The sequence below is a fragment of the Acinonyx jubatus genome, chromosome D4, assembly GCF_027475565.1.
Source record: "Acinonyx jubatus isolate Ajub_Pintada_27869175 chromosome D4, VMU_Ajub_asm_v1.0, whole genome shotgun sequence".
Classification (NCBI taxonomy): domain Eukaryota; kingdom Metazoa; phylum Chordata; class Mammalia; order Carnivora; family Felidae; genus Acinonyx; species Acinonyx jubatus.
This window is the reverse complement of record NC_069391.1, coordinates 35,449,667-35,463,534: the sequence shown is the minus strand read 5'-3', so window position 1 is coordinate 35,463,534 and position 13,868 is coordinate 35,449,667. Positions and strand designations below refer to the sequence as shown.

General features: G+C 45.7%; 1 protein-coding gene across 2 annotated transcripts in view; it reads right to left on the bottom strand.

Annotated features, from left to right (window-relative positions):
- The window catches only part of PAX5 (paired box 5), a 193,838-nt gene that overhangs the window by 74,104 nt on the left and 105,866 nt on the right, over positions 1 to 13,868 (bottom strand). For both annotated transcript variants that reach the window (XM_027039454.2, XM_015079494.3), the window contains one exon: positions 10,683 to 10,812. In XM_027039454.2, the coding sequence (XP_026895255.1) occupies positions 10,683 to 10,812 (130 nt within the window). The remainder of the gene's footprint in view (positions 1 to 10,682; positions 10,813 to 13,868) is intronic.

Here is a 13,868-nt window from a genome sequence, read left to right as displayed (position 1 = left end):
TTCAAAAATTGAACAACAGTATGAGGAGTAAAAACACATTTGTAGGAAATAAGCTACATATATATAATTTATATATATATACATATATATATATGTATATATATATATATATATATATATATATATATATATATATATATATATAGAAAAGCTTCTGGAAGAACATATACCAAACCATCAACTCTGATGGCATCAGCAGAAGAGGTTAGGAATGGGGTGAGGGGATATGGTCATATGAAGCTATACACACTTTCACGCCATTTGGCTTTATTGTACCATGGGCACGTGTTGTGTTGTGACTAAAAAGGAATTAGGAAAGGGGGATTGCAAGAGAACAAGCCAAGCTTCAGAACAGAAAACAGAAGCCTGGAGTGCTTGGCTCTCCCAGAACAGCCTAGACATGGCCTTCTCCACAAAATGTCCCCAAAGCCCACAGTCAGAGACACGCCATCATTCCCTCTTCAGTGCCCTCACATATCATGGCTTCTCCCATGGAATCTCCCTTGTTTTTCTTGTTGGTTTTGTTTTGCTTTGTACGTGCAACCACCTTTGCCTCCCCCATCAGACTGTAAGCATGTTAAGGGCAGGGACTCTATAACCCTCATGACTCAGGCTAGGCTACAGTCTGACAGGAAGGAGGAGTTGGTTTTGGTGAAGAGATAAGTGAGTGAGTGAATAATGAATGGCAGCAATCTGCAAATTGCCAGGCACTACAGTCTGGTATGCTTTCTCCTGCAGATAATGGCAAGGCAGTGGAGATCTCTGACCAGGAGAACAAGCTAATGAAATCACTATTTTAGGAAGATGGATCACAGCAGGATGGGCTGGGAAGCCGGAGGCCCAGAGACCTGCTCGAAGGCTATTTGGAAAGGTCGGCTTCCAAGCTGCTCGCAAGTGTAAAAATCTATGAGTGCATTACCAGGACGGCCATCCAGCTTTGTTTATTTTTATCCTACGAGATACAAGGTCAGAAACAACCAGAGTCCTTTCTGCTGAAATTATTTTTTTTAATTGACACTGCACTTTCCACAAATATTAATTCATTTATTCAACAAATAGTTCTTAGGAACACTATGCTAACCTGAAAGCAAATCATATTTTCCTTTGATGTGCATTTTAATTACGGAGATGCTTGAATTTCATTTTGGCTTTAAAATGATCAGAGCTTCAGCTTCTCTGAACCTCTGAGTATCCTTTTAAACACAAACATTCCAAAATTCCAGGTTTCTATAGAATCTACAACTCTAAGTCTATTTAGCAATCCCATACCAAATACTTTAAACCCCAATCGTATTCGCCTTGAATCTTTCTGGAATGCAAATAGCCTTGTATCTACGGGGAAGGTTCCAGTCTCAGATGCTGAGTTTTCTCTCTGGGTCGTGCTCCCCTGAAACACAACGTCTCGTTTGGAGAGAGTGTGACATCACTGCACTGGGATGAAATTCCATGTTGTTGCACATTCTTGGGACCTTTGCACTCAGTCCTCCAGGCCTTCCCCACTGCATGGGTTACACGCTGAGCTGATATTTGGGGAAAGCCATTCCAGGTGGGCAGAACAGCCTGACCTAAGACCTGGAGTCGGAAACAGGCAAGGCCAGTTGGACACCTGTGGCCAGCCCTTTCTGACTTGACAGAAGGGTTTTCTGTTGGACAGAAGTAGGAGCAAAAGGAGACAAGGAAGGATGGGGCTGGAGCAAAGTCAAGAACTCGTAAATTCACAGGGGCTACAAACATGGTAAATTAGTGAGCTGTCCGGGAATCTGGGGCAAACAGAAGACTCACGTGTAGGGGGAGCCACTTCTCCGCTATACTGAGTGTAGTAGTATGGGGATGTGGACCGAAAGTGGACAAGTTTTTCAATTAAAAAAATTTTTTTAACGTTTACTTATTTTTGAAAGATAGAGACGGAGCACAAGCAGGGAAGGCGCAGAGAGAGAGGAAGCCACAGAATCTGAAGCAGGCTCCAGGCTCTGAGCTGTCAGCACAGAGCCCGACACGGGACTCGAACTCATGGACCGCGAGATCATGACTTGAGCTCAAGTCAGACGTTTAACCAACTGAGCCACCCAGGTGCCTCAAGTTTTTCAACTTTTTAAAGAAAGGTTAGACATTTTAATCTTTATGCTAAATCTCCTGATTTTGAGGCGCTTTTAACAATTTTTTTCAAAGTTTATTTTTGAGAGAGAGAGAAAGAGACAGAGACAGAGTGTGAGTGGTGGAGGGGCAGAGAGAGGGAGACACAGAATCCGAAGCAGGCTCCAGGCTCTGACCTGTCAGCACAGAGCCTGACTCAGGGCTTGAACCCATGGACCACAAGATCATGACCTGAGCCTAAGTGGGACACTTAACCGACTGAGCCAGCCAGGCACTTTTAATTTAACGTTTTGATAGTCATATATTGACAACATTTGAAAAACTAAAAACGCAAATGGTATTCAGTAAAAAACTCCTCTTCCCACATCCAGTTCACGGCTTCTGCCTAAACGCGGTTATTAAGTTCCTGAGTATCCTTCCAGGGTTTCTTTATGCACGTGTGCACAAATACAAATGCATTCCCATTGTCCCTCTGTTCTTTACACAAAAGGTAGCATTCTGTACACAGTAGTCTTGCTTTTCTCATGAATAATGTATCTCAAAGCTCCTTCCCTATCAGGACATAGAGAGCTTCCTCATTCTTTCCTATAGCTGCACAACGTTCCATTGTACGGATAAGCTACTCTTTACTTAAACAGTTCCCTACTGATGGACATTTGGGTTGTTCTCCAATCTGTAAAATGTTAGTCTAAGTTGTTTTTTTTGTAAGTTCAAAAAACACTATGCGGACCAAACAATCTTTGGGCTTCATAGTGGGTACATAGAATGCCATTGAGGGAGGTGCTGGGCAGTGGCTGGGTCTACGAGTTCATACCATGGATGTCCATCTGGACTTTGGAGACACTTGGGGCCTGGGTTGCTAACGGGAATGGAAATCACTTTCAGTGGAAAACAGCTGCAAGTACGTACTGTTTGAAGATTCTTTGCCTTTGAGGTGGCGAAATCATCATCACCAGAGGTGACCAAGCCCTGATATAGAATAGATCCTCGGGGGGTGGGGGTTGAAGGAATGGACTACTCAACCTCTGAAGTTCATTTCCACTGACTGCAAGAGTCCCCAAAGCCTGATTATGGGCTGAGCCCAACTAACAGCAGAGAAAGAACCAAGAAATGGCCTCCTCCTTTCCACATCTCATTCACTCGTTCATTTTACAGCTAAAAGGCATTTACCGAGGCTGTATCTTGTTAGGAATACCTTGCCCCCACATCTTCCCAAAGCCTCTCATCACTGGGATCTCAGATCAAATGCTACCCGTTAGAGAGGCTGTGCTCCACCCCCCGCCCCACTCATCAACCATCTCTTCAACCAGCTAGTTTCTTCAAAGCACATGCCATTACGAGATGAAACTGCACATTCCCCCCCACCCCCCATTTGCTGTGAATTGTCCAGCTTTTCCCAGCAAGCAAGCCCAGTGAGGGCAGGGACTGTCCACCAAGATCACCATCGTTCTCCCAGCTGGGCACAGAGTGAGTCCAGTGAACAGTAACTGTTCACGTTACACTCTTTTCCTGCGCACACAACTTTGACATCCCAGCATCTTCCACAGGATTCCGAGGAAATCTCCATGGCTGAGCCTTTTGTTGTAAGATGTTATGCTGTACTGTAGCTTTAATTATATTTTTTTGAAGCACCTTTGGCAAACTGGATACATAAGGAATTTCTCATATTTTAGTTTTTGTTATTTACTATGATTTCACTCTGAAGGAAGAGATACTTAGTTGAGCCTAGTTGAGCCTCAAAGGCTCATAAAAAACAGATCTAAGAGGTGTTCCCCATGGAAAGATGAACAAATGGCCATTCAGAGTGGCTTGGTGCTGGCCAGACATCTTGGTACAAGAGCTCCGAAACATACTAATAACTACCATTTGTTGAGCGTTTACTCGTGCCAAGCACTGTGCTAAGGTTCCGCATGGACCATTCGTGTTATCCTCACAGGAAGCCTACAGTGAGTTCTGTTTGGGCCTCATTTATAGATGGAGAACTTGGGCATGGAGGCTGGTAACCTGCCCAAGGTCAACCAGCTAGAACACGGTGACACTGGGCTTCAAGCTAAGCAGTCTGGCTTTCCTGCTGACATTCTCAATTACATGCTAGAAGAGGCACCCTCTGGAACTTTAAACTGGGATATTGTTTGTTTGTTGTGTTTTGTTTTTTGCCCATCCCATCACATAACGGCAGCAGGCCACAAAGGTCAGGGCCCTGGGCGAGCCCTAGTTCCAGCTCTAATTCACTGGATGTGGCCCTGAGCAGGGCATCTCCCCTCTCTGGACCTAGGTCTCCCGAGCTGAGCTGTCGGGTGAGCAGCTGGACGGCACGACACTCCCACCCTGCCCATCTGCGGTCGAGATATTTGTCCTGAGGGAGGCTGGGAAGTGCCAACACTGGATCCTGGACCCGCCAGATTACCTTCTCCCTCAACTCCCCACACACACTCAGATGCCCCCGTGGTGGCTCTCAAACTCTCTCCCCCCACTGCCTCATTATATCCTTGCAACAGCCAAAGGAGGCATGCAGGGCAGGAACTGCCATCCCCTTTTCATTGATTGGAAAACTGAGGCTCAGAGAGGACAATCTATTTGCCGAAGGACAGGACAATTAAGGGGGGAAAGTCCAGGCTTACGCCCATTCCTCTGACTCTTAATCTAGTGCTCTTTCCTCCAACCCTCAGCTGTTGCTCAGATGTAAAAGGCAGAAGAGGGTGGACTTTCTTGGGCTTCCAGGTTTGGGATATTGAGGCTCCGAACATTGAACCTGGGGGCACAGCAAATCAGAGCCGGTGGTCCTGGGGACTTGGTGGCATTCTGTCTGTCCTTGTAGGCGCCTATCTGCTGCCCCACTAGTGGTGTCTTTTACTTAGAGGGGACAGTGCCCAGGGGGAGCCTCATACCCCGACAGGTATCCACCACGCCAGTGTTGCCCAAACTTATTTGATGAGAAGCCTCCCTCAGTCTCCTCCCTCCATTCTAACTGCTGATGCAAAAAGACAGTCCTCAGGGGAAGAGGCCAGCAAGGACACAGGCTGGCCCCATTCCTTTGTTCTTTCAGGCAAGGGTCAGGGGGGCACAGTGGAGGGCAAGACTGCCAGGCCCTTTACCAGTAGGGGGGTGAGCAGGGGGCCTGGCACCCCAGCCGCTGTCCTCCCTGGCAGGTGGGCACAGTGGCTGCCCCATGGGCAGGCCTGTGGCCCAAGGACACACCTGCCGAGAATTAGTCCCAATCAGGATGGCCCCAAACTGCTGATGATGCAGGAGCAAGCTGGCCATGTCACTGGTTTGCAAATGGTGAGCCGCTTCTGAACCGTGGCCCGGGCTGGTAGAGCAGGAGTTTAAGTTAATATTTAATGTGGCATATAAACGATGGAGAGAAATCGACTCATTCTCTAATGAGACCTTCCCTGCACAGCATGGAGTGTAAGGGCCGAGATGGAGCAGGACGGAGGCCACCTCCTCCCCCGGCCCCGCACTCCAGGCTGGCACTGCCCAGCTAGAGTCCTGGGCTGGCTCACAGTCCAACTGAGCGCCAACTATGCTCTGGGCTTTGTGGGGAGGGGAGAAGGTAAGGCGTGGGGCCAGAAGACTCAAGGTCTCCCTGAAGAGTTCAGAACTGTGTCAACACATCCATGAACACAAGGGAATAAAATTACTGCCATCCTAACAGCTCCTGGAGGCATTCCTTCAAGGTGTTCTAACACTTCTCAGTAGGGTCAGCAACTGCCCCCTAGAGGGTACTCTGAAAACTTGTGGGGGCTTTTCTATAATTGAGAGGCATCCCTGCCTTGCAGAGGAAGAGTCACCACAGCGACGTTTCCTTTCATCTTGCATTCTGTCATGTCCTGCCAAACAGGACAGGTGAAAAATCTGTTTATAATTATTTGAGTCTAGCACTGAACTTCATTTACATATAAATGTGAACTTGCAATCTCCATGGTCTTAATATACACTGAATTTTCTAGGAATGCAACTACTGTGTAAACCGAGAAAAGCTCATATCTTATTTTACTTGGAATTTTGCCAAGAGTTCCTCACCTAATTCATAAAATCAGGCTCTCAGTATGAGTAAATAGGAGTCCCTAAGTCTGCGTTCAGGGCCGTGGCATTCATAGTGATTCTGTGCATGGGGCAAGCCCCGAACTACTTCATTATTTCTTGCAGTTCAAACACGCAGGGTATTTGCTTATCAAAGTACATAGTATTTCATTATAAACAATTTCACTTTCATTCTTCCCATATCTCATGATTAAGGCTTTATTTTGATTTAACTTGAAGTCAGATGTCCGGAGAGTAAAGGGGCATTGTTAATATTTGCTATCCCAGGGCGCCCGGGTGGCACAGTCAGTTGAGTGCCCAACTCTTGATATTGGCTCAGGTCATGATCCCCAAGGTTGTGGGATTGAGCCCTGCATCAGGTACTGTGGAGCCCGCTGGGGATTCTCTTTCTCTCTCCCTCTGCCTCTCTCCTCAGCTCATGCGTGCACACACACTCTCTCTCTCTCAAATAAATAAAATGAAAAAAAAATACTTGCTATCCCAAGGGGATGCTAGGTGGGACTGGAAAGAGAACCCCAACACCACAATGCCCCATAAAGCAGGAGAAGAGCTGGAGATCTTCTAAAGAATCCTCATTACACAAGCCTCTGACCTGCCTGTGTGTGCCTCTGCCCCTGTGTGTATGTCCTTTGTATTTTTTCACACCAATGGGATCATACTTAACATAGTATTATACAAATTGCTTATTTATTTAAAAATTTATCTTGGAGGGGCGCCTGGGTGTCTCAGTTGGTTAAGCGGCCGACTTCGGCTCAGGTCATGATCTCACGGTCCATGAGTTCGAGCCCCACATCGGGCTCTGTGCTCACAGCTCGGAGCCTGGAGCCTGCTTCAGATTCTGTCTCCCACTCTCTCTGACCCTCCCCCGTTCATGCTCTGTCTCACTCTGTCTCAAAAATAGATAAAACATTAAAAAAAGTTAAAAAAAATTTATCTTGGATTTATTCATTTCAGCACAGACAGCTCTACTTAATTATTTTTAATTGGTTTAATTGGTTTGCATAGTATTTTGTGTTATGAAGGAGCCATAATTTATTTAACCAGCTCCTATTGACAGACACTGCCTTGTGGCCATTTGTTTGCCGTTATAAATAATTCTATAATTATTATACAGATAAAGGTATCACTGTACATTCATGAATATATCTGTGACTTGATTATGAAAGTTCTGGGTTAGAGGGTAGGTAGGTGCATTTACATTTTTGATAGATATTGCCAAATTTCCTTCCAAAACAGGTTACACTGATTTGTAACAGTGGATGAAAATATTTGTTTCTCATACCTTCTCCAACACTTGGCCTCCAGAAACATTTCAATCTTCAGTAAGCTAATTGACTTTTTAAAGTGTCTCATGACTGTTTTAATTTGCAGTTTTAAAACTATGAGTCAGGTATGTACCTTTTCATGTGCTGTTGGACATCTGTATTTTTTCCAATGAATTTATCCAGTCTTGACCTGTTTTTCCTACTCATTTTTTTCTTATTCATTTCTAAAAGCCCTTTACGTATTAAGAAAATTAGTTTTGTCATCAGTGTTCCACTTTTTCCCCCTAATTTTGTTGTCTTTTGAATGTTTTTACATACAGACAAAAGACTTACATTTTTAACAGTCATTTAGACCAGTTTTCTTTGTCTTTTATATTTGGAACAGATTTTAAAAGGCCTTCCCTGCTCTAAGATTCTAAAAAAGTATCCCTCATTTTTTTCTAGTTTATTATGGTTTCATTTTTTACATTGAAAGTGTAGATCAACTAGGAATTTATTTTGATATAAAAAGTGAGGTATGTATCCAACAAGCCTAGTTGTCCCAACACCATTAACTGAACGATTTATCTTTTTCTCTACCTATTTGAAATATTACATTTATAAATACCCATATCTATTTGGATCTATTTAAGGACTCTCTAGGCCATTATATGTGTCTATAACTTCAGTTTCATTACTAATAGTTTTAGGGGTGTTTGGCTGGCTTAGTCGGGAAAGCAAATGATTCATGATCTTGGGGTCGTGGTTCAAGCCCCACACTGGGTGTAGAGATTACTTAGATAAATAAGTAAGTAAATAAATAAACTTAAAAAAACAAAAAATAGTTTTAAGTGCTGCTGCTTTATCATAATGTTTTTAAATAGGCTACAACTTTTGCTCATTTCCCTATTTCAGAATTTTTTAGCTATGCTTCAATGCTTATTTTTGCAGTATTTGGTATCATTTTGACATGTTCCCCCCAAAAATTCTGTTGCTATTTTGATTGGGATTCCTTTGAATTAGTAGATTACTTAGAAGAAACTGACAACTTTATGATATTGAGTCTTCCTCCCCAAGAACAAGTTATATCTCTCCATTTATTCTTTTATGTCCCTTGGTGGAGTTTAAAGTGAATTTTTCCTCAGCATTGGTTTTTTTGGTACTATTGTTAAAGGACTCTTCTATTATTTTTCTAGCTAGCTATTGTTTACTCACAAAAAAAGCTAATGATTATATTTATAATTAGAATACTTCCAATATTTCAACATCAAGCATACTGTTATGCGAAATCAAGCAAAATAAAGACATGGGTAAACTTTTTAAAAATAAACTAAATTTTACAGAATTTTAATAAAGTAAAATAGCTCAGAATTGCACATGATCACAATGTGGTCCTAGATACAGTAAGAGCTCTTCATTTAATGTAACCCTGACTTTCCCCTACAGCCTTCATCTGACACTGCGTATCTTTCTTTCATAGCCCTATGTGGTCCTCCAGAGAAATATCCCTTCGGCAATGAACACCCAGGAAAACACACCTTTCTGGAAGGGCATGCAAAAGAGCTCACTATCTCTACTTTCTGCACAGAAGGCAGAAAATATTTCTTCCAAAGTAGCCATCCACTACCTGAGTGCTTTTAAAATTCTACAGCAGGTAATTTCATGTGTTTTTAGGAAAGATGAAAGTGAAAAGCAACACAAGTAGTAACAATGGGTCAGAGACTAGAATTATCTCCAAAATTAATTTTTTTTTTTTTTTTTTTTTAAAGATCAAGCATGATTCTGACTTGGGTCTGGAGTACAAACAAGTCTTTGGTCAAAGGTTTACCTGAAAACCCAATCCACACCCAGACCCACTGCCTGGGTCAACTGAAACCTTCTGTGACATCAGGGGAGAGGACCTCATGGGACATCTGTGCTGTTAGTAAAGCCCCACTCTAACGGAGGCTCCCCACCCTCTATCCCTGTCCCAGTGCTGACACCTCCCCACCTGTGCTGGTTCAGCTGGCCCCAGAAGCTTGCCAAGATCTGCAAACAGGGCCTCCACTGCTTCTGTCTGAGTGAGCCCCACGAGCCTCAGTGCCAACCTATCAGCACAGGTCTCAGAGCTGGGTTCTCTCTGTCTCGGAACCTACGTGACATCAAGCCCCCTCCCCTAAAACTCAAACCTGAGCACAATCCCCAGCTTCCCCGACACAACCATAGCCCACCTGCACTTTTAAGAAGCCCTTGTCTCTGTTACTTCTTACTGTGTCCTGCCTACCAGCCTACAGGGACATCCTGCTACCCCCCGCTGGACCCCAAGGCTCTGGCCCAAGTGCTACCCTTGAGCCTCCTATTATCTGTCTGTATAATATCTGAGACTGCTTCCTGCCTGCCAGCTCCAACAAACTTCCAGGGTCTGTCCCCCCATGTTATCGCACTGCTGCTGGGGCAGGAGTGTCTGCCTAACTCAGCCCTTGTGGTCCAGACTTTTCTGCAGCAGCAAACCCAACAATGTGACCGGCCACCACGAGAAGGCTTTGAGAGGAATAACAGCAACATGTATTGGGTGCTTGCCGTGTGCTAAATAAGAGTCTAAACACTTTGTATGTATTAATGAATTAATCCTCACAATAACACCATTCCCACTGTAGAGATTTTTTTAAAAACATAGCCCAGAATCCTTATACATTTACCCAAGATTACACAGTTAGTCAATGGCAAGTTCAAATCCAGCAATGTGCCTCCAGGATCCAAACTCAATCTTTACACTGACGGCTAAAGAGGCTGGCCCTGGGCCTTCCAGAAAGGCAGCTACTTTGCATAGGCCAAGCACCTTCCAGCCGAAACCTCTTACCCTTTCTGACTCAGTCTCTGCCTGGAAACCCAAAATACCAATGCCAATCTGCCAGGAGTCTGCTCCTTCTCAAGTCCTACCAAGCAGGGTTGCCCTTCTCATGAGAGGGATAAATCCCAGACCTCTGAACCTCCTGGCTGTATCCATAGGAGATCCCGAAGTCACCATGGCCCTTCTTGTCATGGGCCTTTCTTGCCACCTGTCCCAGCCCACAGCCCGTTTGACACTCGCTCTCCGCTGGCTTTATCAGAGCAAATACAGCCATGATTCATCACAGCCGCAGCTCTGGGCCCCGGCAGTATCCTGCCTGACCGATTCCAGGGCCCCAGAACCTTACTAAAACAAAAATGGCCCATCAAGTCCAAAAGCACCAAGCCACTCTTCCCCCCGCCCATGCAGGCACTCTCAGTCTCCCTCTGTCAGTCTCTCTCTCTCTCCCCCACCCCAGGTGCCCTCACCTGTCACAATGGGGTAGGACTGTGGCCCGGGCACGCTGCTCCCAATGTCGGTGGGAGTGGGGCTGGTCAGGTTGGCCTTCATGTCATCCAGCCCTCCAGCCAGCGAGGCCATAGCTGAGTACTCAGTGGTCTGAAAGAGGAAACAAAACAGAAATGTCTCAGCATCAAGACTCCAAAGCACCCCAGCCAAACGCCACCGCCACATTCTGGGCTTCCGCCACCTCGCTGGGCTAGCCCAGGCCAGCGCCAGGGCCCACGGGGGGCTCGCAAACCCCCCAGTGTTGAGAAGGCAGATTCAGCTCAATAGAGCAAGACAGGTATCCAGAGTCGACAGTTCTCCCCGGGTGAGGAGGGAGGTGGGCAGGAGTCAGGTGCAGCTTCACAAGATTCAAACCTAGCTTCTTGTGGCCTGCAGGTTCCATCTGCCCAGCCCCAGTGGCCACCGACAATGTCTTGAATACGGGGAGGGAGATATCAGTAACTAAAAGCAAAGCGGAAATAACAGTCTTGTTGCCAAGAGGATAGAAAGAAAACTTCCTGATTTCAATGCTCTTAAGCCACAGATGCAGAATCACAGACACAAGGTTAAAAGGACTTTGAGACCTCATCCGTGCCAAACTCTCAATTCACAGATGACTAAACTGAGGCCCAAGGCAAAGAGGGCTTTGTCCATGGCCAATGGGGCAGAATCCCAGTCCAGGAAGTAGTCCACCAGAAACTCTCACTCAAAATCCAATACATCAAACCAAATGAACCACAGTTTGGTAAGTGTGTTGAATTCCGGCAGCATGTAAACTATGTGCTGCAAATTGTGAGGTGCACACATCTGATTTACCAAGTCCACAGCAGCCATGGGCACTTGGCCCAGGGTCATGCTCCTTCCTTTAAGCCATTTCATGAAATCAGAGCTTGTGATGAGTCATTTCCTTGACATCCTAGCCACTGTCAAATGGCCTCCAGAAGATGCCAACCTGGGCCTTCCCACTCAGAGACAGACCAAATTATAAGTGTGAGTTCCAGGTCTCTTCCTTCCACGCAACCCCCAGGCCTAGTTTTGGGTACAGAAAATATCTGCAAACGCCCAAGCCAAAGAATTTGGTTGTGTATGCCAAACTCTTGGCATGAGCAATTCCCTCCAGGATGCTGGCATCGCAATGGAGGGCACATCCTTGTCTGTCCAGGGTTACATCCTTGGCAGACAGGGACAGGGAAGGAAGCCGCCTTCTGAAAGGAGACACAGGCACCTTGGGGAGGATGCTGAGGACTGAGCCACAGGGAAGGGAACCAGGGGAGCCACTGAGCAAGTGGCAGGCAGAGGGGACTCAGACTCGGATATATTCCTGGTGCTTCTCTCTGCATCTGAACTAGAAAGTACTTCCTGGGCAGCTCAGCCTGGGGTGGTGGGCAACAGTGAGTCCATGAGGGTGCAAGGCCCAGGCACCCTGCCGTGAGTCTCACCGAGGACAGCTCTGTCCAGAGCTCTGGGGCTCTCAATCATCTCCAGCAGAGGCTGATTCGGAAACATGCAGAGAAGAGCACAGGCTTCTACAGGAGAAGGACATGATAGGGACACGCCTCCCCGACTATATCACTATAAAGCTGTAGTAATTAAGACAGGGTAGGATTGGCACAGGGACAGATAAATAGATCAATGAAACAGAAGCGAGTCCAGAAACTGATCTGTGCATAGATGGAACCTTGATATATGAGAGAGGTGATGTACAAATCAGCAGGGAAGGATGGACTCTAATAAACAGTGCGGGGGTAACTGGTTATCCATTCAGAAACAAGGGGGAAAAAAGAAATTGGATCTTTACTTTATACCAGACACAAAAATCAATTCCAGGTGGATTGGAGACCTAAATGGGAAAGGCAAAGGCATCTAACGTGGTCAGCTCTAGGTCCAGTCAAACATCCTTGGGAACAAACCTGCCCTTCAAGAGGAAACAAGTGGTTCTGGGATGCTCACCACAGGGTGGGTCCTAGTCATCCTGCCACCCTGATCCAGTGCCTCCTCCTCCAGGAAGTCCTTCCTAACTACCATTTCTTAGGAGGCAGGAGCCCTGCCTTTGCCCCACTGGCCTCACCATGAGGTGTCAGGGCAGTAAGAACCATAATCTTCACAATCACGTCAAAAGCTCACATTTGTTGATCAATTGCTCTGTGTCAGGAGCTTTACCTGAATCTTCCGTTTAATCCTCACAGTAACTCCACGAAATAGGTTCTATGTTATCCCCATTTTACAGATGACGAACTGAGACTTGTTATAGAAAGGAAGTAGCTTGCCTAAAGTCACACGGCTTCTAGGTGCCAGAGCCAGGATTCCAAACTGGATCGATCTGACTCCAAAGTCTTGACAGTTACTCTAATGATTTCCATACCATAAATCCTGTCCTATAAACAGATGTGAAATCAATTTGCTAGTGCCAATGTTTAAAAAAAAAATGAAATTAGAATGGACTAGAACAGAAAAATATCCAAGGTTCCCACACACAGAAAGAAGAAGTCCTGTTTTATAAATCTTTGTTTCACATAGAAGCGGAGATGAAAAGATCTTTCTTGCTTTAAGTCAGGACCAGCAAAGTCTTCATTCTATGCAGCAAGGAGCTGTTGGGAAAAGGTCACTGTCTAGACTTCATTCCCTGTAGAAGGAGACTTGGTCATGGCATTAGCCATTAGGCATTTGCTGAAAAAGGACCTTGGAAGTAAAGCTCACTGGACAGCTCCTTCAGCGTATCGCCATGAGCAAAGACAGGAGGTCAAAACACTTCTGTAAGAGTCTCTTCTGAGGTGGTGTCTTCTAGGGTTCCCGGGACCCTGGGGTAGGGGACAGGGCCCCTTCCTCTCTGTGTTACCAAGGGCGCTGGTGGAGGCCTGAACATAATGAATGTTCAGTATTTATTGAGCCTTTCTTGTCCACAAGATGCATGTGAAGCCCAGACATGCTCTTTGACTTTCATCCACAAACCCCAAGGGAAAAGATATGTGGCCCCAGAAGCTTTATCGAAGGGGAGCAGGAACACAGAGACATTAATTGACCATGGAGCAGGAAGCGGCCAGGAAAGTGTTCTTGCCCAGGCTTTATTCAGCCTGGGTCTGAGCTGTCCCGAACCCTCAAGGCCGATAAGAGCTGAAGAAAGGTTCAGAGGGAAGAGGACAGGAGTGGTCTGAAACAGGGCACATGAC